The sequence below is a fragment of the Glycine soja genome, chromosome 2 (genome assembly GCF_004193775.1).
Source record: "Glycine soja cultivar W05 chromosome 2, ASM419377v2, whole genome shotgun sequence".
Taxonomy (NCBI): Eukaryota; Viridiplantae; Streptophyta; class Magnoliopsida; order Fabales; family Fabaceae; genus Glycine; species Glycine soja.
The window spans coordinates 72,737-91,037 of record NC_041003.1 but is presented as its reverse complement, the minus strand read 5'-3'; the positions used below and the strand labels follow the sequence as shown (position 1 = coordinate 91,037).

Below are 18,301 nucleotides of genomic sequence, written 5' to 3'. Positions count from 1 at the left end.
GCTCTGATGCAAAGTTAAGATTTACCCTTACATATGGATTCGTACGTGACGATATGATCAAGGATATATTGCCATTTTCACCAAACTACTACAGTGTTTTTCTTCTAGTGGTGGAATTTCCTGAAACTTTCGCTTTTATAAAAGATGGTAGCTCACTTGTCTAAAGGTTCAAGGCAAGAAGATTACACAGGACAATGTTACCATAGAAACCTTGGATGACAATGTTCCTGAAACTTTTGCTTTCCAGAAGGACGTAAGGCTGAAGTTCACGTTTTTCCAAAGATTCAAGGCAAGAAGATTTCACAGGTCTTGACAGTGAATTTTGTTTCCAGGATATCTGCCTAATTTTTATTTATACTTAATTTCATTTTGTATATTTCTACTGCTGTATTCTAAATTAATAGTATTGGAAACGTGTAGAATCAAAATTCAATTTGGGTTGTTAAGTCAGAAGCTTTTGACTTTTAGTTGAATGACATGTTTATAAATAAAAAATTTCCCTCACATCTCAAGTATAAAATTATGGTGCACATCATCAATTACAAAAGCAATATGCAAATAAATTAATATAAGTAAAAATGTTCATTTAAGTTGATTAATTGACCTAGAAAACGTAATACAAATGGAACAACATATGCATGGATTCATTACCGGTATATCCTTAATTTCAAATATTATCTTTCTTGTTATTAATTATCAGTAATTGAAAGTTACGTACTCCTTAACAATAGTTTTATTGTAATTACGTGATCTTGAATTATTATAAGGTTAATTAAGGAATAATGATACACATATATTTTATTATTTTACATATTCTTTTAACTTTTTTTTTATTTCTCTTTTTATCACATCATAAATCTTATTATATCTATGTTTTTTTTCTTTTTTTTTCCTCTCTCTCTTTAGGTATCAAAAAGTATATTGTGTGTAATGTAACATTTTTCCTGCTAAAATTTTGGTGAAATTAGGCATAACCATATTTCTTTTTGTCCATCTTTATAATTTTTGTGTTCCTGTAGAATATAATTAAAATCCTGTACGTGGTCCCTAAAATTTTGTTAGTTTGTCAATCTAGAATTGTTTCGTCCATATGCATCATATATAGATATATAAGATTTGTCCAAAGTACCACTGCCCAAACATTTTCTTTTTTCAGAAAGACCGACAAAAGGTTAAGGCAAGAATATTTTATTGGACAATGCCACCACAAAGCGAGGTACAAAACTACAAATTTTAGTTGAGACTCGTTCTGAATTCAATTCAATCAATGCCGACAAAGACGATGGTGTGACAAAGAAGCAAACCCTGAAATGGTAAAATTATAAGGAGTTATCACTGTAGTATAAGATCAGCCTCATAATTAAGGGTTATGTCACTTGTATGAGGCAGCCACTTATCTTCAAAAATTCGAACACTATATATGTCCGTCTCCAATTCTCCAAACTTAATGAGTTGCTTGACCATATATAACTAGGATTATATCCCTTTTTCGCCATGAGTTGATAAAGTAGTTATCTATAGAGTAAAAGAAAATCTAACCTTTAAATTCTAATAGATAATAAACCAAATAATATGAAAATAAGTGTAGGCACTAACTAACTTTTCATTACTATCTTATAAAGAAATATCTTAAAACTATGCGCAACCTTAATCCTAAGATTTTATCGTCTTAATTATTATTTCATATTTGTAATTTTAATTACTTTCAATTTTTTTACTTACATTTGATTTCAATTTGAATTTGATATATATTTTCAATTTTCAATTTTGAGATTCTATATCAAATTATAGATATTATTTTTGTTTGGATAGAGATGATGCGTCTTGATTTAGATAATTTATTTTTATAATATTTTTTTTCAATTTTAATTTTCTTCTTTCCTTAATTTTATTAATAAACTAATTAAGAGCATCTTTGTTACAACTTTTATAAAAGAGTCACCTGTTTTTTAAAACAAGAATAACATATCACTTCTTTTAGTATTTTCATGGTGTTTGTTTTAGTTTTTTTTAAGAAAAGTAATTAGAAGCTGAGAATGATCTAAAATGTGATTAAAATTAGTTTAACAGTTTCTCATAAAAAAGAAAATAGATTTCTCAGGCTAATGGAGCAGAGGGCACGTAATTCTGGTTGTAATCAAAGTCTGAGCGGGCGCTTATTTGGATTTTCATGTTTCACTGGACAGATAACAAGGATTTGGACTAGTGATGGTCTTATAAAGCATTAGAGTACAGTGTCTTTGACCATTGTTATATTTGCATGCAGTGAAATACTAGGTTGAGTAGTTCTTCTAGTACTACTATAGTTAATGAATTTTTTTTTAGTTTCTCGAGAAAAGAAGAAAGAATTCTGGTAATGGACAAGGTAAAACAGCATAACGTACGCACCCAAAAAGAAAAGGAGCATAAAATTGTGAGTTTGTGGAAGCCCAACAGGTTTCTCTTTAATTGAATCAAAGTCAATTGCAGTAAGACAAACAGACGCTGTTTGAAGCCATTATTTTCAACCCATACAAGGGCAGCACAGAAGAGGCTTCATCACAACAGCCGAAACGTAAAAATGATAAAGTAGTGCACACAATTGAATTCCAAACTGGGAAAATAGAGGCTCCTCCAGAAAAATCACCAACAAACTCGTGGATGGATCCATCAATTAAGAAGCGTAGAGCTTCTTCTCAATCATGACATCGCCACTCTCTGGAACTTCAGCCTTGTGATGAGCTGTTTGACCGTGGCAGCACTTGTAACTGACAGAAGCTATCTCCATGGATCTGCCACAAGCAGCATCAGGGCAGTTAATTGGGTGAAGAATATCAGCAGGGTAGTTAGCCAACTGCATGTGCGAGCATTCCTGAGGGTAGTTGCGACGCTTCTGCTCATAGTATTCCTTGAAAGCCACGTCAAACCCTGCTTTCTCCAGCACCTTTTCCTTCCATATCTCGAAATCAGCTGCAGTGGCCAGCATTGGGTCCCCACCCCCCAACAGCTTCACGTTCGATCCTTTGCTGAGAAGAACCCACCCGGGTTGTTGCTGTTTGAGGCAGAGCAAGCTCTTTATTTCTTCAATGGTAGGGTCCTTTTGTGTCTTCTGAATCATGTTCGCGAACAAGCTCTCTATGCCAATCCAGAAGCGAGGAACGATCCTGTGATCTTCCCTTCCGAATGGATAGTGCTCTATCACCGCGTCTGCCCTCTTGATTATCTCATGCCTTTTGATTTTTTCCACTGTCTGAGTGAAATCTTGCAGCCACTTCTTGTCACTGCCTCCATAGATGAAGATGAAACTGTCCGCTTTGATCTGATGATCATTCACATACACACACATTTTATATAGCGATAATGCTAATTAATTAACAAGGTTCAAGTTTTTTTGTGTTTGTGTCTTTTGTGCATTCATTTGATTTAAAGTGATTTGTACTTAAAGCATCTTCACTGTAAGCTAATTTTCAACTAGCTTTTTAATTTTTTAACTAGTGTTGAACTTAACAATACTTACTGCAAAAATCAATAAATTTATCGTATGTATGATAATTTGTGATCAGAAGATTTTACAATAATGTAGAATATTTTCAGATTTTACAATGTAGAATATTTTCTTTATTATATGATAGGATGATGTTAAAACAATTTTGAAGAGAATATAATAAGTACAGTTGGACTTACGAGGTCTTGTAGCTTGGGATTGACTTTCTTCATTTCTGCCCAGAACCAATTCCATTTCTGGGTGAGGACATCATCATCAGAGGGTCTGAAAGGGAATGCATCGATGCCCCAGACGAAAATCATGTGCATGGCATTGTAGTTGACCACTCTTCCTTGAGGGTTGAGCACAGGGATGATGGGTTTGTTCTTGTAATTCAAGTCCTCCCTTATGAGCCTTATTCCGGCCAAGGGGTAGAAGTATTCCGCCACATACCACGGCATTTCAAGCTTCAGGTTATCATACTCGGCCCTGTGCAGAAGATTCCACTCATCCACAACTGGGACCCACAGAATCCTGAAGTCCTCTTTTCTGTATCCCTTCACTTCCCTTGGATCTTCCTGCAATCCCTCGTAGATTGATTGCAGAAGCCGAACCTCGTCTCTGATACTGTCAAGCCCCGAAATGAAGAGTAACACGTGCTTCTTCCTGAACACTTCGATGCTAACCATTTGTCTGGTGATGCCATCGTAGACATGGGGGTCGTGAACTTCGTTGTGGTAGATCAGAACCTTGAGAACCTCTACGATTTCTGTCGGAGTTTGAAGCAGCTTCTTACGCCTCCAGTAGTCTTCTAGGTCACCTGAAATCAATCAACACAGATACATATATGATGATCCCCTATGTCAGCATTGAATTTATTTATCTATATATAGCCTTCGTCGTCATCATTTGTTGTTGCCAATATTAATATATGTTTGGATTTTATTCTTTTTCTAAGGTAACACATCTATGGTGATAATAAAATAAACCTTGAAATCAAATAGTTAATTTCAATTTTTTAAACATATATTATATACTATGATATTTTCAATTATTAATTTTAAATTAAATTATTCTTTTAAATATACCTACTCATTTTAACGAACAGGTGGATCCATACATATTTTACTGATTATTTATCTATCCCTTCAAAAATAAAACTAAAAACATAACATAAGAAATGCTAAGTACATAGAGTCTTAGATAATTAAAAATCTACACCCATTTTCTCTCTTTTTTCTTTCATCATTACTTATCACACTTATTTTTTCTTCCATCACTATTTTATCCGTTTTTTTTTCTTATCTCTTTTTTCTTTCATCACATTACTTACCACACATATCACTTCATTTTTAAATTTTTTTTTCTTATCTCTCCTTTCTCTACTTGAAGTACCCCACCCTAAAATGGGGTTGAACGATCTTAGTATTTTTCCTAACCTATTTTCTTTCTGCTCCTGGTCAGATTCGCCTTTAACTTGCTGATAACAGCAGCAAGCTTGTCGTCAAAATTTGCTATTTCGTATCTAGAGTCCCTGCACAAAAGTAATTGCAATAGATAGATATATATAAGAACAATGTTAACAATAATAAAGGGAAAAAAAAATGATAGAGATGGAGAACAATATTTCATAACCACTCTTTATATAGAGAGAGATAGATATTCTTTCCGTGTTAGACAAACAACAGTTACACCCAGCGAAATGCGAATAACCGGGATTGGTTGGTCTCGGAGGCAGGATAAAGATGAATAGATAGATATATAGAGATAAGTGCTTACGATTCACCAAGGAGGAAATCAAAATGATTAGCACAGACAACAGTGGTGACGATGGCCCAGTAGACAGCAACAGGGGTCTCTTGCATGGCTTCTGCCAAGGCTGGGACGTCCTTCAAGTCATAACCTTTGGTGGAAAGCCTCTCCAACTCGGTGATGCACTCAACCGCGATGAGCAAGTTCTTAACCAAGCTGTTGTAGTCAGCCACGGCTTGCCTGTTCCTCTCCACGATGTGAACTCGGCTCATCTGTGCCAATGATCTTCCCAGATGGTCTCCTGTCGGAGTCTGGACCAGGTGCCAGAAGTTTCCATACTCCAAAGCCAAAGCCGCCAGACCCATTATCGCTTTTCCGTCCCATGTGTAGGTTCTCAGCTGGTCGAGGATCGACATTGCTGTGTTGTGTGCGTGATGCTCACCGTGAGGTGTGTTCATCATCTACGTACACCCACATAATTTATTCTTTATTTAGTATTCAAGATCTTCGTTCAAACAGCATTAACTAAGAGTATTGATACCTAGAGATTCCACCAACATCTCTTGTTTCTTTCTTTTCTCACAAATCATATCATATCTATATTTTTCTAACTCTTTTTCTAGGTGTTGAATAGCTTAATGGGTGTTCACCAAACATTTTCATTTATTAATGGGATGTGTTAAATCATTATAGTTTGTGTCTAATTTTTGTATCTCTGGCCAATTTAATTTAACACTTTAAAACTTCAAATTTGGTGAAGTTACATGTTTCATTTATAGGTCGATCGTTACACAGATATATTGACTTTGATTTACAAACGCTCCAATACATCTCTATCTATAAAGTATGCTTATCCTAAATTTGACTAGTGCCTTCACTTTAAAACTTGAAATTATAAAAATCAATTACTTTAAGATAAGCGTAATGGAAGTGTTGTAAATAAATTTCCTTGCATAATGGAGTGGCAAAATTAAATCCCTTAATAAGAAGTACTAATGAATATATTATGCAGCAGAATGAATTAATAACCTGAGAAGCAATATGCTTAAGTTTAAGGAACGGTGGGTCGAAAGTGGACAAAGGAACCTTGTCTTCAATAAGACCAACGGGTGTGCCAGTCTGCAACAAAACAAATGGTTTACTCTACTGATAATGATAACTAGTTCTGAAAGCGATCGATATATAAATTGATTGATCAATTGAAGGTTAGGTACCTTAACAGCAACACTGTCAGCAAGTGCAGTAGCACGCTTGATGATGTTTGTAGTAACGTTGAAAAGCGATTCCACATCGTACCTTTCAGCGGTGTGGACGTGGGTAATGTAAACCTTCTCCAGGATCTGATCATCAGTCCAACCCAATGGGTTCAAAGTGTTGGTTTGAACCGAAGAAGGGGTCGCAGGAGAAAGTGAAGTCACTAATGCCATTGCTCGATCTCTTTGTATCTGATCTCTCAGGTTTAATTTGATTGTGCCTTCTTCTTTCGCTGCTTCGCCTATTTATAACTCTTAATAGTGGAATAGAGTTTACACTTGCCGCAACAGAGAGAATCTATGAGCCAACTCTTTTTGTGACATCAATGCAGGATATTACGATATAACCTTGTATGTTCATGATTCATATGATATAATCAGGGATAGTATTGACATTTTGGTAATGATTTGCTGCAGCTTTTGCTTTTGATAAAGACGGTGGTATATATGTTTGTTCTCAAAATCTTCAAGGAAGGAATAATTGTATATTACTAAAGGTTAAAGGAAGAGAATATATATAATTTGAAGCATTAGAAGACTGTGACAAGCTAGAAACGGATACCATCCAATTGTGGGCCTTCATTCCATATGTAGTAACCTGCATTGCATGTACAGGATCTATCTATTGGGAAAATATTAAATGATCATGTGTTCACCCGTGAGGTTCTAGAGTACAGTTTCGCTGATCTCTTTGTATATGTTTCAAATTAAATAATTAAGCTCACTATAAAACGTATCTCATTAATATATTGTAGCTGTTAGACAAAAATATAAAAGAGACTCCCAAATATATAAAATGAATGTTTCTATTGGGTACAGACAAGAATAAAGTAAGATTACGAATGCTTTTTTGCTTTTGGTAATTAAGGAGCTAAGGAGAAAACCGGAAGATGGAAACAATAAAATTTAAGGTTAAGCATAATAAAATGGAGAAATATATAAAAGACGTAAATCATAAAACTCTAATATGTTAAGTGTTATTTGTGATTGAAATTAAGATGTCTCTCAAGAAATGAATATTGATATTTTATTGAATAGTCGTATATAATACTAATAAGGCAAAGAAAAATATATATTTTTTTAAAATGTCTTGAAAATTAAAGTAAAAAAACTCCTATTGAGATCAAGGACACGATATATATATATATATATATATATATATATGTTTCCTATTAAAGAAACTCAGTATATAACAGTTCATCAATGAAAACCCAAATATAAACTGTTTAGGTTTAGATGTGGCAATTGTGAAACCTTAGGTTTGTGTTTTTTTAAGGTTAAAATATATTTTTCATTTTCATATAATTGAAAATGTTTAAGATTTTATTTTTGTAAAAATTTTAGTACATTATATGTCCTAATAAAATTTGAAATGTGTTAAATTTGCCTGAATTGAGGCTCAGGTAAATTCAAAACTACACGACTATTTTTAAGAATTAAGATTAAATTGCTTATTTGATTTCTATAATTTCATGATTTTTATTTTTTTAATCCTTTTGAAAGTGATTTTTTTAGTTCCTATAATTTATATTTTAATTCTCTTTTAGTCCCTCTAGTTTCATGATTCTTACTTTGTTAGTCCCTATAGTTTTCAAATTACAGTACTAAAAGAGAATTAAAATGTAAATTATAAGAACTAAAACACTTTTAAACTATATGGACTAAAAGAGAATTAAAATGTAAACTATAGAAACTAAAAAAACCACTTTCAAACTATAAGAACTAAAAAGGTAAGAATTATGAAATTATAGAGACCGAATGAGTAATTTAACCAAGAATTAAAAATCATCATAAATTGCAGGAAAAATATAAATCATTTAAGTCTTGATGTGGTTTGTGTGAAACCTTAAGTTTGTCTATGTTATTTAAGTCTAAAATATGTTTTTCCTTCTTCATAAAATTAAAAAATGTTCACATTTCATCCTAGTAAAAGTTTAGTATATTTTTCATTTTCATGTAAAATTAATTAAAATGTGCCAAAATTTAATCCGGAGTTAGGACTTAGTAAATTTGAACTTACATTATGTAATCTGTGGCATTTTTTTTTTCAATTTTGACAGTTGAATTTCTAGTAATTATTCAATTCTTTTGAGCTGAGATTTGATTTAGTTTTAAATCCCAAAAAGCGTCGTATTTTATTATTTTAGTACCTAGTTAACTTTTTACTGTTAATCTCTCAATTCTCCTTTAATAAAGATTCAAATCATGTGGTTTTTGAAAAATTTTAGTGAAAAAAAAATATATATACTGGAACTAAATCCAGGTCATCAAATTTTCAGAAATAAAAAATATATTTAATCCATTAATATATTTCATATTAATATTATGTTCTTCTATATTAAGATAACATGAACTTGATGAAATTCATCATGATCTAAGTCCCATTTTTTTTTTATCATAAAGATTTAACCTAATAATAAACTTAGTTGAGATAAATAACCAGTAAGGATTCAAAATTATAAATAAAAATCGAGCCGATAGACTAAATCCATTTCGAAGACAACTCATGGACAATTCGAATTTGGGTTGAAATAATTTTAGGATCAGACCTCTATTTTGAACCCAACTCACAACATCTATCAATGCAGCCCATCAAATTCGGTCTGTTTAGACATCCCTGCAACCAACAAGTCCTTTTGCACGAGCTATTGAAAACTTTATAGTAAAATTTATTTAGTTTGAAGATGAAAAGATACTACATTTTCTTTTCATTTTGACCAGATACTAAGATACTACATAAAGCATTAATTTTATTTCACTCAAGAGGGAAGGGGAGCAAAACAACATTTATCTACTATTTTGTTATCCTATCGGGAAGAAGATTGTAGCCTCTAAATTTAAAAAAAAGAAAGCTTTACAACTAAAAACAAGCGGGCATAATAAAATCATAAAAGCAGTATTTAAGCATTAATATAATGCGCTTAAAAGGCAAAAGTGTATCTAACTTATAGATAGCAGTGCAAGACAACATTCATTCAAACTAAATGTGCAATCTACTATTCAACTAATAATAATAGTTGCATGGAAAGCGTAGGAAACAACCCTTGCAGAATACTAAATATGCCTCAATCAAGCAAATCGGAAACTGCATTTTTCCTAAATGCATCAACTAGAGCCAACTGGTTAGCCAACGTTTTGTTGGGAAATAGGTTATCAGCTTTAATCCTCTCTCTGATTCCATACGCTGGAACCTTGGCGTTTACATATGCCTGTATTAGAACTTGGAACTGACTTATTCGGGACGTATAACCTGCTTGTCTCATTTTAAGGAAAATCTTCTCCGAGTTATGGACGTCACCCCTCTTTGCATACTGCTCTAAAATAGCCAAATAGGTGGTAAACATTGGCTGCAGCTGATTCTGTTGGATTGCCTTATGCAAAATAGAGTCTGCCTTCTCAACTTCCCCAGCTTGGATATACAGTTTCACAAGTGCATCCCATGTTAATGGGCCTATCCTCACCCCACTATCAGCCATTAGCTTGACAAGTTCCTTACCCTTCGTTAGCATCTTATTATTTGCATAAATCTTCAGAAGAACTGAGTAATTCTTGGAATTAAGTTTCCATTTCTTTGACACCATCTCAAAAACTGCCTCTGCTTCTTCAATTTTATTTAACTTTCCCCAGGCTTCAACTGCAGCCAGGCAGTCCTCAACTCGAGGTTTTGATTCACAGACCTTCCAAATTCTCTCCACTTCATCAGCCTTTCCCAGGTTTGCATAAAGGCGGAGCAAAGTTGCACATACCCACTGATTCTCTTTCAAGTTTTCACCTTCCATCTCCTTCAACATAGCTTCAGCTTTTTCTTTAAGCCCAGATGAGGTGTAATGCCTAGCCAAGAGTGCCTGTATTTGGATGTCTGGTTCAAAGCCTTCTTCCTTCATTGTCTCAAACACTTGCTCCATTCCAGCAATATCATTGGACTGGCCCTTTGAGTCTATTAAGATTCTGTAAGTAAAAAGAGAAGGTTTGACATTCTCTTTTTCCATCAGCAGTAAAACATCAGCTATTTTCTTCTTGTCCAGCTTCTTATACAAAAGCAGCAACTGGTTACAAGCAAATGCTGTAAGTGGTAAATCCAAGTCCTTCATTTTGTTGAATATTTTCTCTGTTGCAATCAAATTGTTCTGACTAGCACAGTTAGCCAGTAATGTTCGGTATAATAGCTCGCCTCTAAAAGATTCTGGAACACTCTCAATGTATTTCTCTGCCTTTGGGAGGCCACGCAACTTGGCAATCAAATCAAGTTGAGAAGCATAATCACTCTCCATAAATTCAAGCTTCTTGTTTGACTCTAACCACTGAAAGAGCTACAGTTCCAACAAAAAAAAAAAAAAACAATTACACTACAGTATAAAGCATCATGTTGGAAAATTGGAAACTCAGAAAAAGATAAACATACAGTAACAACGTTAATCACTCAAACAAGTATAATGGTTATTACTACATAGAATACATTTATGCAACACTCCATATAAGACAATATGCCTGCATTATCAACTGAAGAAAAATTACATGCTACTAAAAGCATTTGCAACATATCAATATGCAGGGGGGAAAAACAAAAACAAAATCATTTCCCCTACTCTGCAGTCCTAACCATAGTTATCAAATCCAGGATAGTGGAGTGGAGGGCTAACCACAAAAAATGCTAAATAAGTTTTAGAGATTCTACCATTTAAGTTATGTTACAGGTATGTTTAATTCTAAGTAGGAAGTAAAAGCATGCCTATAATGATTTTCTCTGAATATTTTCATTAATATTTAAATTATATAAAATGACCACTTTAAATGAGTTGTCCAAATTATTGGCTAATCTGAGTTTGAGGAAAAAGAATCCTCGTAATGATTGTATGGAAATATTTGGCTTTAAAGATTTGTATTCCTTTTCAAACATTATTCTGCTGGAAATGGATTTTGGTTCTTATCATGGTTCTGTTTTGAAGGAGATTATCCAGAATGCAGTAGTTATTGAGGTCCGCATACAAATTATAATGTGTTTGCAAAAAGATTGATTCCAACAGTTGCAAAGAAAACGTCTTTTCCCCTTCCCAATTTTAATCAAACCTATTTTCCAATTGGTGTTGGATGGGAAGCATCATGCGATGCATTGAGATAAGTTGGGGAGGATTGTTATAACAAGACCATGTATAGTTGAGTATGGGATTATGGTGTGGAGTTTACAAGGCTTTGGTCTCTCCAACTATAGCTGGCTTGTGGTGTATGTGTAGTTCTCTTATTGCAAGGTATGACCTGAGTCCCACATTGGAAATATGGGATTCTAGTATGGGGTTTATAAGATCTTGCACTCTCCAACAACAGCTGGCTTTGTGGTTTGGTTTTTTTCTCTCAATGTTCTTATCACTTCACAAAAAGATAGTCCAATGTTTGGGCACTTAATTTTATTTGATTCCTAAATCATACCCCCTATTTGGTTAAATCACTGCAGCTGGGAAAGGAGATGAAAATTTTAAAAAAATTCAGTGGGTCCCACACCACCACACTATTCAAGTAGGAGTAGTTGTGAAAACTTTGAGCCAGGCATGACATATTGCTCCCTTAGCAAGAGTATGAGCTGCAATATTTGCTTGCCTCTTACCAAACAACTCTATAGTTTTGAGTAAGAAGGTATTTACACTCATGAATAATTGCACCAACTTTTGGACAATCTTGGGCTGAACTGTTGAGCCTATCCACCACCATTTTGCAGTCTAATTCAAACTCCACATGGGTCATACCACAATAAGCCAGCCAATCACTAGTTGATGTTGGATCTCAAACAATTTCCAGTTTAGTTCTTCATGGTACCTTTGAAAATCTGTAATGTTTCCCTGACTTGAATCTTAGTAAAGCAGAGATCTTTAGTTTAAAAATTTCACTTTTGAATTCTAATTTAAAGTTTGGCACTTCCCACAACCACAACCCTTATTTTTTGGTTGGAATCCCATTTCAGTATGTGTACTAAGATCACCTGAAGTTTTGATATCCTCCATTTATATTGATTCAGATCCTGTTTTAGCACTCTCCATGAGATGATTTTAAATTCTGATTCTTCTACTTTGGATATTCTGTACGAGGATTCCAGTTATTTGCTTTAAATTTGGTTATATGATATTTGTTTTAGAATAAATGGAGATTTTTTTGGATTTTTATTGTGGTTTTGATATTTGATTTCTGATGAGGGTGAAATCCCTTAATCTGATTTGGGATTTTGAACATCATTTCCTTGAACTTTTGGTTCTGTCGATAAATTGAATTATTGAAACTATTAGGAAACACAACTCCAATTATGATTCGCAAAGAGTATTTAGTATTACTTTTATGCAGAACTTTTATGATTATTTGGTTACTTTTTAACTTTTAAGATCTCAAACACACTTTAAATACTAGAAGGAATCCTTAGGAGGTTTTCCTTGATAATATTTTCATACACAGAACTTCAAAACTAAAGGGGTACGCATGCATTCCATACCGAGTCTATCACTCACTCTTCGCTTTATAACATTTCAGAGAAAGACTACCTCCCTAGTCACCATCATGCTTGAGATAGAATTTGTCAGAATTTTAAACCCAGACAAAGGATTTGTGGCCTATGTTTATGATGTTTTCCTGGGGCAAATGCTGTATGTTTGGGTAAGGAGTAAGGGATACAAATCATAGTTAGCAACCCCAAATAGTGGCATAAAAACCTAAACCCCCAAGACCCAGTTTATGAATTCTGATTAAGGAATAGTGTAAAAGAAGATGTTACAAAGGATAAAAACAGTACACAAGAACTATGGGGGGAAAAAGAAATATACATAGGAATGAACTAAAGAAAAAGGAAAAATTAGTAACTTTATCCTCAAAGTTTAACTAGGAATTCAATTCAGCCTTCTAATTTATTTTATAATTCATTTTCGTCTACTAACACCTTGGTGTTGGAACTTAATGGAGCTATCCTACATAGCTCTACCAAGTCATTATCTGATTACATGGAAATTACAAAATAAAAAAGTGATTGTTATAGGGGTCAGGGTTCACAATTTGAAAGTTAGGATTCTTCTCCAATTTCTGGGTTTTTGTTCTGTGAATTAGACAACAGAAAAAAAATAGCATGGTACCAGACACTGGCATTGTTTTGCTTCAGATAAAAAGCACTACAAGTATAATAATAAACAAACTTGAAACACTCAAAAATATGAAGCAATTGGCAACCTAAATTTAACGGCAAAATAATTTTAAAATGTTTAACTGAATAAATCAGTAGCAGATATAAGTTTCATTATTTTTTACCTGGAAAGCCCTCCCATACATTTTACGTCTCCGAAGCTCACGCACAGCCAACAAGATCTCCTTCCGACTTAGTTCTTTCCCATGCTCAACCCACTTATTGAGAGCAGAATCAACAGACAACCCAGGAGCATTTGCAATTGCCTTGAATAGTTCCGATTGAGTCCTTCTACCTTGTGATTTTTTCTTGGTTGGGTCAGCATCTGATAAGTCCATCTCATCAACTGGTTTTCCACCATCCTCGTCTTCATCAGACAGGTCAGCATCAGATTCATCATTACTTCCCTGTATCTCCAGCTCAGACAACCCACCCTCCAAATCATCATCATCCACTTTCGTGCTGCTAGCACCAGCTTGTGAGGAAAGTTCACGCGTGCCCACAGCAAATTTCAGGGACACCCGACCCGTGCGGCAAAATGTGTCAGCGGACAGAAATCTACTGTGAGTGATTTGACGAGACTGAGGGATACCAGCCTCATTTTCTTCAACAGTGATTGGCACTAATTTGACAGCCGAAGCACGGGTAGCTCCCGCGTTAAGTCCTTGGCTCGTACTAGAATAAACAGCAAGCACAAATTAATCACAAACAGTGCAAAAGAATGAGCAGAAACAAGAACAAAATGAAGAGTTTATGAGAGGATCATTAGCCTAATCGAACTCAAAACCCTAATTCATAAAATTAGGCAAATTTCACTGTGCTTAAACATTAATCATAAAGGGTTAGTCATAAACATCGATATGCTAAGGTCGAAGAAAGGAGGCATCGCCGCTATTCTTTGAGTGATATAAAACTTGTATTTAGAATAGATGATTAGTCTACTGTGTCGGAGTGTTAAAGGAAGGTTACATTACGAGTTTGATGAAAGGGATTATTGGAAGTAGTGATTATGGAGAAGAGATTTCCTATTCATCGCAATTTTGAAAATATGTATGAGAATGAAAGAGAGTTACCTGAGACGAAGAGAAGCTCGACGAAGTGTCCACATGGTGAAAGCAGAGAGAGTGTGAAAAATGGAAATGCAAATGAACAGAACAGAGGCTCGACGCTTAAACCTAACTAGAAACCCTCTCCGTCTTTATATCAAGTCAGGTGCGAAACCCTAGCTAAACCCTCTCATTCTCATCAGTCCACTTAGTCATAAAAATACTTCAATAATCTATTTTATTTTTTTGGGGCACATACACTTTTTTTTTCAATACATGGCCACCTACACCTCGATAAATTATATAGCAACTGTACTAACCCAATAAATCTATGTGTCAACCCTCCATATAGAGTGCGAACATCTATAATGTCACATTACAATTATTTTTTAATTTTATGTATAATTCAAACGTTTATTTTTAACATTATCTTAAGCTCTCAATTATTATCAGTAAACTGGGAATTATCTACAAGGCTATAACAACTACTACAAATAAGTAATAATTATCTCGCTCAACTAATATAAATACAAGTTCTATTGAATTCCTGTACACGATAATCATTCACGACTTACTCACACACTCATTACACGACAACAAGTTTATGTCTCTCTCTCTTCTCGTTCATAAGAGCTCCATTAGATCATTTACTTGATTTATTTTCTTTACACACATTCTCATCTGAGCGTCGATTGTTTTGCAAGTCCTCCTAACCCCTCAATCTCGTATACCCGAACCTGCCACGATTTCGGATGTTGGTAAGAAGAATAACGAATTTTAATTATTATTTATTAAACAAATAAAATTAAGATTTTAATGCACATTTATAGTATAAAATAGTTTTATACTAGCATTCAATAATAAATCATTGTTTAAATTATTTTAAAAATTAACAAACCTATCATGATAAGATGTGATTGAATAACTATCTAAACTTTTTTATGCCGTATATAGAACCCTTTTTCTCTTCAATTAATTAATCCCAAATTTTAAATTTTATGTTAGAATATAAAATTTTGATTTTTAGTTTCAATTCAATTCTAATACTCGTGTCAATTCGTTGGGGTACTGAATGAACATTTTTAAATTTAAATAAAATTTAAAAATAAAATTACATGAAAGATAAAATATTATTATAGTTGTTAAAAAAAGTGAAATTTCCACAACCATATAATAAAAGATTATTATAAACTTTTAAAAAATAATTTTTAAAAAAATATAGTTTATATAAGTATTTTTTTTAAGAAATATAAAGGATTTATTTCTTGAAAAAATAAAAATCACTAATTTTAAGTAAAAGTCGTTTAGACAAACATATAAAAAAAATCATAAAATTACTATTTTATTTGAAAAACAATTGTTTTAAAATAAAATAAAAAACTTAAACATACTAACCCACAGAAATAAGTTTATGTCCAGCTTGCAAAAGTGAGAAAATAAAATATAAAAAAAACAAATGTCTAATAAAAGCAGCTACACAAATTAAAAAGGAATTTAATTTGTGTATTTCTATACTTTTACTGTGACGAAGTGTTTAAAGACACATACTCACTCCAAACTTTTCAAGCCTGATCCATATGTTGTCAAAAGATATTTCCTATGACAAGAACGATTTGCACGTTCAGAATAACTTAATTATTTTTTATGACTAATAAATACACAAAAATATAAAAGGATCTTGCAAAATGAAATAATTGTTTAGAGTTACTTTACTTCCTTTGGTGAAACATATCTTAGTTATTCTAAATTCACGTTTCCATTTAAGTCCATTAGGTTATTTAGTAAATGCTAGAAATATACATTGTAATTAAAAAAATTATTACTATTGCAATAATATTGACATCTTAAAAGCTTCTATTAACAAGAACAAACTAAATTTGTTTATACATATATTCTTTCTCCGATAATGTTGTGTTGGCCAAGAGGTTCAATAGCTTCAACAACTTTACTATATAGCTTGCGCACATTTTGTTGCTTCTCAATCAACAAAATTTATGTTATCAATATCTTAGTTTGTTTTTTCTTAGTGTATCCCAATATTGTCGTTTCTTTTCCATTAACTTCTCTTTTTCTTCCTTATTTATATTTTTTCTTCTCAACAACTGATTGTTTCCACTAAAAAAGCATACCAAAAGGATATGTTTTTCAGCTCTTAAACTAGATCAATGATTTGTAGTTCCCTTATCATCAACTTTGAAAGAGTCCTTGGCTTTTTCAGCTTGCATTTCAAGTTTGTTTTCTTACATTTCTTTCTCTAATTTAGGACCAAAAAAAAATCATACTTAATTAGTTCTTGAACAAATTAAATAAAAAGAGACAAAAATAATAATTTAGCCTAAAATGTACAAGTGCAATTTCCCATTACAAAAACTAAATTGAAAACATGTATTCAATTTTCCTATATTACAAAACAATTAATGGGTTTAGGACTGAGAAAATAAATTCAGAACAAAGAAGAAAAGAGTAGCACACAAAATGTATGTTGCTATTGACCATAAAAAACGAATAGGAGCATAAACTAACTGAAAACAATTAAAAAAGAAAAAACAATTACAAAACATAATTTGTTATCTGAATCATTTAACAATTAACTAAGAAGACTGGATGCTCCTTTGCCGTGTGACTGGACGAGCTCCACCAAATACACATTAGGAAAAGAGCTGAATTGGATAGTCTGAGGAGTATTATCCAACCACCTCTTTTGTCCAACAATAACCATAATTTTATATTTTCTATGTGTTTTATTATATGGTTTAAGTGCAAGAAATTTAATTGACTTTTTTTTTTGTTTTCATTTTATCTATAGGAATTCAATTCCTTCCTTCAAGTTGACTTTTATTATCTTTTATTATTTATTACGAATCCAACTCACATGATACGTATTCATCTTCGACAAATCTACTATAACATTATATAATATGCCACCCATTTTTCTTGTGATTTATAGGTTTGATCCTTAGAAATGGGCGTTGTGTGTAAAGTAGTAGTGGTGAAAGCTTTATTAAATATGAGTGGATATAACTTAAGTGGATATCTTATAATAAAAAAAGTGTAAAAAAAAACAAGAGAGTAATAATTGTCTCGAAGGAAGGAATTGAATTCCTATTAAATCAAATGAAAATATAAAAAAATGTAGTCAAAATCCCCTCTTGTGACCTTTGTAACTATAATTTTCTTTTCATCATTTTCTATTTGGTGTTGTTTGTGAAAACAGTGATCCCTTAAGCCAATTGTTGACCATGTTTAGATTAGAGTCTTCAAACACATTGTTTAGAGCCTTTAAATAAAAACACACACGCCATCTATAAGATAGAGATAACAAATGTTAGGGTTTAAGACAAAGAAAGAGACTAGAGTTTGAAGAAAAATAATTAGAGAGAAAATATTACCTCTTAAGGGAGAAAATGAGTTGCTTGTAGAAAGATAACCTGGTTAGATTAGGGTTTGAAAGACAAACACATTAAGAAAAACAAAAAGAAAAAAGTTAAAGAAAAAACAAAGATTGAAATCATACTTACATAAGAGAAAAATTAATGTTATGGAGGTAAATATTGGTTGGAAATATTATCCTTGAGACATCTTAGATTCATCAAACCATAGAACAAAGTTTTGAAAATTAAAGCAAAAATAAAAATAT

General features: G+C 32.8%; 2 protein-coding genes across 2 annotated transcripts; both read right to left on the bottom strand.

Moving 5' to 3' along the window:
- Nucleotides 1-2,411: 2,411 nt before the first annotated feature.
- Nucleotides 2,412-6,684, bottom strand: LOC114377280 (protein SIEVE ELEMENT OCCLUSION B-like). Its single transcript, XM_028335723.1, has 6 exons — nucleotides 6,430-6,684; nucleotides 6,245-6,334; nucleotides 5,243-5,676; nucleotides 4,903-4,997; nucleotides 3,664-4,283; nucleotides 2,412-3,298 (listed from the first exon to the last, which is right to left on the bottom strand). The coding sequence occupies exons 1-6, from the start codon at nucleotides 6,640-6,642 to the stop codon at nucleotides 2,654-2,656; spliced, it is 2,097 nt and encodes a 698-aa protein (XP_028191524.1). The 5' UTR covers nucleotides 6,643-6,684; the 3' UTR covers nucleotides 2,412-2,653.
- Nucleotides 6,685-9,345: 2,661 nt separating this feature from the next.
- Nucleotides 9,346-14,862, bottom strand: LOC114377271 (pentatricopeptide repeat-containing protein At1g80270, mitochondrial-like). Its single transcript, XM_028335713.1, has 3 exons — nucleotides 14,692-14,862; nucleotides 13,744-14,293; nucleotides 9,346-10,778 (listed from the first exon to the last, which is right to left on the bottom strand). The coding sequence occupies exons 1-3, from the start codon at nucleotides 14,724-14,726 to the stop codon at nucleotides 9,534-9,536; spliced, it is 1,830 nt and encodes a 609-aa protein (XP_028191514.1). The 5' UTR covers nucleotides 14,727-14,862; the 3' UTR covers nucleotides 9,346-9,533.
- Nucleotides 14,863-18,301: the final 3,439 nt, after the last annotated feature.

Excerpts from the sequence above, each read along its gene's own strand:
- LOC114377280 (XM_028335723.1), bottom strand. The coding sequence starts at position 6,642 with ATGGCATTAGTGACTTCACTTTCTCCTGCGACCCCTTCTTCGGTTCAA. Across the intron at positions 6,335-6,429 it reads CTGACAGTGTTGCTGTTAAG|ACTGGCACACCCGTTGGTCT; the intron begins GTACCTAACCTT and ends GTTTTGTTGCAG. Across the intron at positions 4,284-4,902 it reads CAGGAGCAGAAAGAAAATAG|GTGACCTAGAAGACTACTGG; the intron begins GTTAGGAAAAAT and ends GATTGATTTCAG.
- LOC114377271 (XM_028335713.1), bottom strand. The coding sequence starts at position 14,726 with ATGTGGACACTTCGTCGAGCTTCTCTTCGTCTCAG. Across the intron at positions 14,294-14,691 it reads CGAGCTTCTCTTCGTCTCAG|TACGAGCCAAGGACTTAACG; the intron begins GTAACTCTCTTT and ends TGTTTATTCTAG. Across the intron at positions 10,779-13,743 it reads TGTATGGGAGGGCTTTCCAG|CTCTTTCAGTGGTTAGAGTC; the intron begins GTAAAAAATAAT and ends TTGGAACTGTAG.